Source organism: Seriola lalandi, unplaced genomic scaffold (genome assembly GCF_002814215.2).
Source record: "Seriola lalandi dorsalis isolate HSWRI2012SDOR001 ecotype SW California unplaced genomic scaffold, Sedor1 jcf7180002054926, whole genome shotgun sequence".
NCBI classification, from domain to species: domain Eukaryota; kingdom Metazoa; phylum Chordata; class Actinopteri; order Carangiformes; family Carangidae; genus Seriola; species Seriola lalandi.
In genome coordinates, this window is record NW_019525478.1 from 1047948 (window position 1) to 1055585 (window position 7638).

The 7638-nt window shown below is 41.3% G+C and overlaps 2 protein-coding genes across 2 annotated transcripts in view; one reads left to right on the forward strand and one right to left on the reverse strand.

The window, feature by feature from the left end:
* The window catches only part of LOC111673805 (uncharacterized), a 4509-nt gene extending 1428 nt beyond the window's left edge, over nt 1-3081 (forward strand). The window contains exons 2-3 of the mRNA XM_023431673.2: nt 5-190; nt 2341-3081. Of these exons, the coding sequence (XP_023287441.1) occupies nt 5-190; nt 2341-2654 (500 nt within the window). The 3' untranslated portion in view covers nt 2655-3081. The remainder of the gene's footprint in view (nt 1-4; nt 191-2340) is intronic.
* Nucleotides 3009-7638, reverse strand: part of gucy2ca (guanylate cyclase 2Ca) — a 15323-nt gene continuing 10693 nt past the window's right edge. Inside the window, exons 22-27 of the mRNA XM_023431672.2 lie at nt 6643-6835; nt 6277-6451; nt 5525-5623; nt 4851-4945; nt 4639-4715; nt 3009-4148 (exon numbers count right to left, since the gene is read on the reverse strand). Coding sequence (XP_023287440.1) covers nt 3941-4148; nt 4639-4715; nt 4851-4945; nt 5525-5623; nt 6277-6451; nt 6643-6835 — 847 coding nt within the window. The 3' untranslated portion in view covers nt 3009-3940. The remainder of the gene's footprint in view (nt 4149-4638; nt 4716-4850; nt 4946-5524; nt 5624-6276; nt 6452-6642; nt 6836-7638) is intronic.

Below are 7638 nucleotides of genomic sequence, written 5' to 3' on the forward strand. Positions count from 1 at the left end.
CCAGAGCCGCCGCTGCAGGCTGATGTAAACCAGGTGAGAGTCATCGCCCCCGTTCCCCAGGCCGACCCCATGCTGATGCTGAGTCCGGCTCTGTGGATCTTCGTGGTGCTGGCCACCATGGGGTCCATCTTGGCTCTGGCTCTCTGGTTCATCATATACAGACGAGAGACCAGACAAGGCAGCACCTCAGGTAAAGACGACTGGCGTTAATGATCCATATCATCTGATTATTTCTAATTTCTTTTATTCATCCTGTTTTTTCTGTCTTGAGTTTGAGTGTCACAGAACGGTTTAAATGCTGTTTCAGAGGCTTTTCTGTGGAAATGTTTGGTATTAAATAAATAAATAAATGGTATTAATTATGATATATTTACTTAATATCACCTTTAAATAACTGTCAGTAATTAAACACCTAAATTGCTGTAACTCTTCTTAGAGAAAGAGTTGCTATCGGATACTGTAATGTGAAGGAATGGATCACTTCACCCCCCTGATCCTTCACGCCTTGGATTAAATATTTCCTCAGTGATGTCGTTTTTCAAGCGTCTATCAAGTGGCGGGGGTCTCTCTCTCTCTCTCTCTCTCTCTCTCTCTCTCTCTCTCTCTCTCTCTCTCCCTGTACGCGGGGGATCTGACATGCAGAGCTGGCCTCAGAGTGGTGTGGAGGAAGCGGGGTGGCAGGCAGGCAGGTGATGAAGTGTGACGTTCCTCACAGTAGAAACTCCTCAGTTTCTGTTCTCTTCTCCGCGCTCGTCCCCTGGGTCGGCCGCGCTTTCTCACCAGCTATTCTGGTTTCAACACACATCCGTTGGTTAGGCAGGACAAATGATGTCTGCACTTGACCTTGAAAACACATAAACTGACAAAAGAGAGGCGCAGAGAGGCACTGAAATCAGAATGACGTGCACTCAGAGGGGCAGTAATGTAAGAGTTTGGCCTGGTGGACAGACAGCTGGATATCTGAAGGCTGCTGATGTCTGTATTCATTTTGTGAGACATGCCTTCAGGCTGAAAAGCTCCAGCTTTCGTGCTTTAACTCTCTGAGGTCTGAGGGCATTTTCTCCCATTTTAAATTCACCTTTTAAAGAGTGCTTACACATCACATCACACCCAAGTGTTTTATATCACAATTCTCAGAACAATCTCAGCTCTTTCTATAACGAGGCCACTCAATGTGCAAAGAGATAATTTGGCCCAAATGCTGAAAACTTGAAGCCTAATTTTTGAAATAATAAATATCTTGTGAAAACAAACCTTTACTGATGTGGTTGAATTGTTTTAATGCTTCAAATGTGTTCATCAAAGTCTATAAAGTCATAAAAAATAGTGCAACATGAGTAAAATAGTAGATAAATGGATAATAAATGCCTTTTGTAACATCACTGAGTCGTAGTGTCATCTGTCACTCTGCTTTAACCAGATTTTAGAGGCTATGAGTCACTTATGATGTTGTACGAATATGAAAGGGAAAGTGGAGAGTCGACAGATTCCAACAACATTTAAACCACATTTCTACGCTGCATTATCACAAAGATATTAATAAAAACATCCTTCAACCTCAGAGGGTTGATTATAACATCGTGACTCTTCTGGAATGCAGCTCTTGTGCAGTCTTAGCACAATTCTACGTAAAACTCATCTTTATGTTTGAAACAATGGCCGACGAGAAGCTACATTCACTTCACAATCAGCAGCATGCTTTTCTCCTCAGCGAGTTAACTGTCTGTCAATAGACCTTTATCCACAGGACAACCAGGAATGTAAAGTTAGCAGAGTGGAGGCACTCAGCTGTTGTTGTTGCGACACATATCATTGTTGTACTGGTGGTGTAATGCAGATGTCTGGCACTTGTCTCGTAACATCTGAAAGTCATTTTCTCACTAGTTCTACTAAATATTTCAGTTACACGTTCTACATCCTCTATCCTCTGATGGACACTGAGTATTTTACTGTTTTCAGTAGTTTACAGCCACTTTGCCTCCTCATCATACAGAATCTTATTTGCTGACATTTTACATTATCTAAATATATATTTAAATATTTTCATTCATTACATGTTATAAGCCTTTATACAAGGAATGTAAAATAAAATAAAAATGAAAATAAAAAAACAACAGATTTACACATTGTAATATATGATCACATGTTTCTGATGAATCAAATGAAGTGAGGCTTTTTAACCATTTAATTATACAATCTGAGAAAGATCCACAACAGTAGAGGGTTAACATGTAGATACGCTGGATGTGTGTGGTTGTCTTTGTGACTGAAAATAAACGGTAAGTGTTCCAGTTGAGATCCACACATGTACATTACGTGTCTGTGTTGTTTGTGTCACAGAGGATGCAGAGCCGGGGCTGGAGCCTCTTCAGAAAACCATCCACCCGCCGCCCTCAGAGAGAAACGGTCAGGCGCAGATGTTTCAGCGAGCAGCAGAGGCCCCATGGTCCTGTCCTCACCTGCACCTGGGGGCCCAAACAGGCTCGAAGTGGGAGGATTGCAGTGGGATCATTGCTTGCAGGGGCCTTGCAAAGCATGCTGGGAAAGAGGCGGGCGAAGGGCTGCCTGCTTGCAGCAGAATGAGGGGGCACAAGATCCCACTTCCTGCCACAGAGCTCGGTGGAACTGCATTAGTTACAACAAAAACTGTATAGGGCTGTGCATGTGTGTGTGTGTGTGTGTGTGTTTGTGTGTGTGTGTGTGTGTGTCTGTGTCTGTGTGTGTGTGTCTGTGTCTGTGTGTGTGTGTGTGTGTGTGTGTGTGTTCTCACAGACTTCTCTTTACTGCCTGTTCTGTGCACATTGTGCTCAGTGTGTTGAAATTCAACTTTTGGATATTTGTCTTTTCTACCATGTTTTTATGGTTTTTAAATAATATTATTTTTACAGCTGTTGTTTTATTTCTCTTCACTTGCTTGAAAAAAAAAAAGAATTTATGATGTACATCTGTGTTCAGTAATACCATGTAAGACTGTGTATAGTTTAAAAACTAAGAAACTGCTCTGAATCTTGTCCCATATTTCAAACATCTTTTAATAAAACACAAAGCAGATCATCTCAGAATTATTTGGGATGTTGTGAACACAGGGTGGAGTTGTTGTTGACAAGTCTCGTTTGGACGTAGTTTATTATTATTTACATGGTAAATAATTGTGTCAAACTTCCTCAATCAGTGAAGGAAACATCTAAACACAAACAGAACGGTTCAACGTAAAGTTAAGAAGAACACATTTAATATCTTCCCTCAATATCTGGATTCCTCCTTGGAGAGAACTGACCATGTGATTTGATAATAGCTCTCAAATCTAGTTGTGACAGTAATGACAGTGACTTATCACTGTCCACAGATTATGGACGTTGACTGTGTGACTCTGGCGCCCCCGAGTGACTATAATAATAAAACCTTTAGTGAAGTTAGCCTCATTAAAAATGATGCTCTGTTCCAGACAGTTAAAAAAAAGAAAAAAGCCTCCTCTTTATGTTCAGTTTTAGTGTTTGGTCGTGTTTATTTCTTATTCCCATGAATAACAGGTCGAACGTAATGATTTAATGTAAACTAAGTGTGATAACGTGTCACACGATAAAAGAGGAAGGCTTTATTTCGAGCACTTCTTCTTCGTCTGCCACGTCTGAAGGTGGAGTTTTCCTTTCAATGAAGACACAGTTCATTATAGGAGTCAGAGGGACAGCGTTTCCGCAGAGGGAGTGAAGGGATGCGGCGGTGAAAAGTATAATATCAGGGAAAATAAAGAGAACTGAACCCGTTGGTCCTTTGTCATACATGTTAAACTCTCACCTTTAACACACCTGCTTGTTCCACAGCTGTTCCCCAGTCTCTCCAACCCCTGGATGAACACAGCTGTCCAAAGAAACCCAACAGTGCTGATTCAGACAGGTACAGGTTAGGTTTGCCCGGTATTGTACCGGTAGTTCCTCTGTAATCACAAGTAGGTGGTGGGGTTGTCAGTGACAGCCAGGTGGAAGTACTCTGGCAGGCCATCACTCTGCAGGCTGCTGTTGGTCTCCCTCCGACGGATTTTGGTGGACAGGGTCTTCCTCTTATTGAAGCCCTCGCTCCCGCCTCCACGCTTCTCCAGGCTGGACACGATCATCTCCGCCAGGTCCTGCTGGAGCCGCTGGAAGTTCTCCCTGAAACAGCAACAGGAGGATTCATTTTGGATTATGGACGTAACTGTGAGAAGATGTAAAACAGCTGAACTTAGATAAATACACTAAAAGTGCCAAAGCCCTGTCAAGCTTTTGCAATTTCTGTTTAACCCTCTGAGGTTGACAGATGTTTTTATTTACATCTTTGTGATAACACAGTGTTTCTTTTGACATTGACATTTCCTCATTCTGCAGGAGCAGCAGGATCCAGATCTGACACTACAACACTCATTATTATTATTATTATTATTATTATTATTATTGATAACACTAGAACTTATATGTAGTAGGATGATTATTTCCACTATAATAATTAACGGCAGACAACTGATAATCCTGAGCCCAGTTCTGTTGGAGGTTTCTTCCTGTTTAAGGGAGTTTTTCCATTATGATTTGGCGCTAAACAAATGAAATTGAATTGAATTGTTTGGAGTAAATCTGAATGGAACTGTGTTTTTATGTTTATACTCACGCTGTTGGTGGTGTCGGCAGGTTGTATTTGCCCCCAGTCACCCCTGTTAACCAGTATGTCATCTCTTTGCCTTTGCCCTGTGAGTCATTCACACATGGACACGCGCACAAACACACACACAGGAAATGAAACTAGTAACCACTATCTTCACAGTTTATGCTAGATGTACATGCCTGGAAAGGTAAGTACACAAAAAGACAAACCCAGCTCACCTTCAGGTACGTCTCTCCTCGCTTTTCATACTCAAACTTGCAGTCTGTCCTCTGCAGGATGTTGATGGTGGACTGGCTGACGTGAATTCTCAGAGCTGGAAAGACAACGTGAGAAATAATCATCAGAGTCAAACCTGCAGCTCTTTTTAACTCTGTGGATATGAAGATCAGAAGCTGCACCTGAACTACCAATAATGTGACTGTGTTAAAAAAAAAGTGTGTTAGACAAATGTACCCCGGACTAGATATTCATCTCTTTTTCTTTTGGTATTGTAAGATAGGAGCGCTTATTTTTATTTATTTTGGTCTGCACATCAAATAAACAAGTTTGGAAGTGTACAAGTATATGGATAAGAATATGCATGAGTGTATTTCCCTGTGCAAGGCATAAGTTGTGTGTTTATACCCTTGGATGCAATAACACACCTAACATACAACGAGAAGCTTTCTTCTTCTTTTTCTTTTAGTTTTTTTATTTTATTTATTTATTTGACTTATTTGTTTTTTCTCTCTGAAACTCTGATATCTTTGTTTGCACTGTTATTCTAATTTTGTACATACCCCTTTGACCTTTGTGTAATAAAAAAAAAAAGTGTGTGTGTGTGTGTGTGTGTGTGTGTGTGTGTGTGTGTGTGTGTGTGCATGTGTGTGAGTGTGTGTGTGCTGTTTCTTACGCAGGCCTGTGGACTCCATGCGTGAGGCGGTGTTGACTGTATCTCCAAAAAGACAGTAGCGAGGCATCTTGTTCCCCACCACTCCTGCCGCACACGGTCCTACACACGAATACACACAAACAACCATAAATGTCATCATCCAGTTCATTGACCGATTCATTTTACTGTTACTGTTTTATTTTTCAAGTCCTAACTTTTACTATTTTGTTTGATTGAGTTTTCACACATTTGATTCTCATGTTATGATCATTTATAACATCTATGACAATAAGAAAGGCATGTTTGTTGGTGACTGATTTATGTTTGGTTAATCATTACTGTTACTCAGCCACTAGATATCAGTCACATGATGACAAGGAAGAAGAAAAACTGCCTATTTTGGTTTGCGCTTCCTCATTTTGCTTGTGACTAAGTCTCTGTGGTTGTATCAGTGCTACACTGCCACCTACTGTTCTTTTTTTATAAAATCATTTTTACATGCAGAACTAAGTCACTGTCCACACACTACCTTCCCTCCTCATACATGTTTTGAGTTTTATGATATTTTACCAGCTTTTTTAAAGAAAGGAAATCTTTGCTAATGTTTCTAACATCAGTTTAAATATGTGTCTAGTAAGCGTGACTTGTTTTTCGGTCAAATTAGCCACTTTTAGGGCTACATATTACATTACCCTGAGGACTAAACATCTAAATATGCTTAATCTGAAATATTAGGCCATGAAAACTAAAATGAAAACATGAATTTCTGTTACCTGAGTGCACACCAATACGGATCCACAGAGGGATGCCAGGCAGGTGCTGCAGCTCAAATGTCCCTACAAACGCTAGGATGTCCAGGGCCATGTGGGCGATGTCCACTGCGTGCCTGTTGCCGTTGCGTTTGGGCAAACCTGATGCAACCATGTATGCATCTCCTATTGTCTCCACCTGAGAGACAACAGATGAAAAGATTCATTGATTAAAATGTTACCTGATAATCAGCCACATATACCAGTCTAACCCCAACCTCAGCTGCTTCATGGGAGACTTAACGCCTGACCTCTAACTCCCACCACTGCCCTGCTCCACCCCCTGATTGGTTAAACACTATGTTACCTAAGATCCAGTGAGCAGAGTACCTTATAGACATCATGGTGGTCAAGGATGCTGTCGAAGTTCTTATAGATGTGGTTGAGCATGTCGACCACTTCGATGGGGGTACTGTAGTGGCAGAGGGTGGTGAATCCCACAATGTCACTGAAATAAATGGTGACCTCCTCAAACAGCTCTGGCTCCACTCTGCCTGTCTCCTTTAGTGAACGCACCACTGGGCTGAGGGAGAGTGGAAAACATTGATGTTTATTAATAGCTTCTTATGACATTAAATTTTCTGTCAGTTACATTTATGCTAAGGGAATGCAACATGTACATGTACATATAAATACAGCTTTGCCTTGAGCTGGGGCAGATGCTTGTGACCTCAACATGGTGGGAAAGACAATTGTAATTATTATCAAGGGGGTAAGATATTGATTGGTTTGAATCATAATACACATCAATACATATGGTATATTTTACTTAAAAGCTGGAAAGATTCTTAAATACCCCTTTCAAAAGAAACCCTGCCTCCAGGCTTTATGAAATGTGATAAATATATAATGATAGAAAATACATAAAAGGAGAGAGAAAAAAAAACTGTTCCCTATTTCAACATACATTCAAATCAGTGGCGATTGCTCTAAGACTGCAAGGGAAGCTCAGCTTCCCCTAAAATGTCAACAAAATAAGTGGTCAAATATGTGCTGTTGTGTACATTTCATTGACTAAATATGCGCTAGAACACGTTCATCTTTTGTTCCGAATCAGCTACTTATCACAGGTGACCGACACCACTTCTTATCATTCATCCCCGCAGCGCCACAGAGCTTTACACAGTGTAGACGCCGAGCGTCTACTGACTTCAATGGGGAAGCATAGAGTGGGTTGTTCCACTGCAGCGAAACTAGACGGTCATTGGATAAATGCTGGGCTTCGTCCCGCCCATCGGACGCTCAGCGTCTCTGGGGGTCTATGGGGCAGTGGGCTGGCCCGGACTCTCGGCTTCTGCATGATGATTGGATGATCTGTCTGAGGCT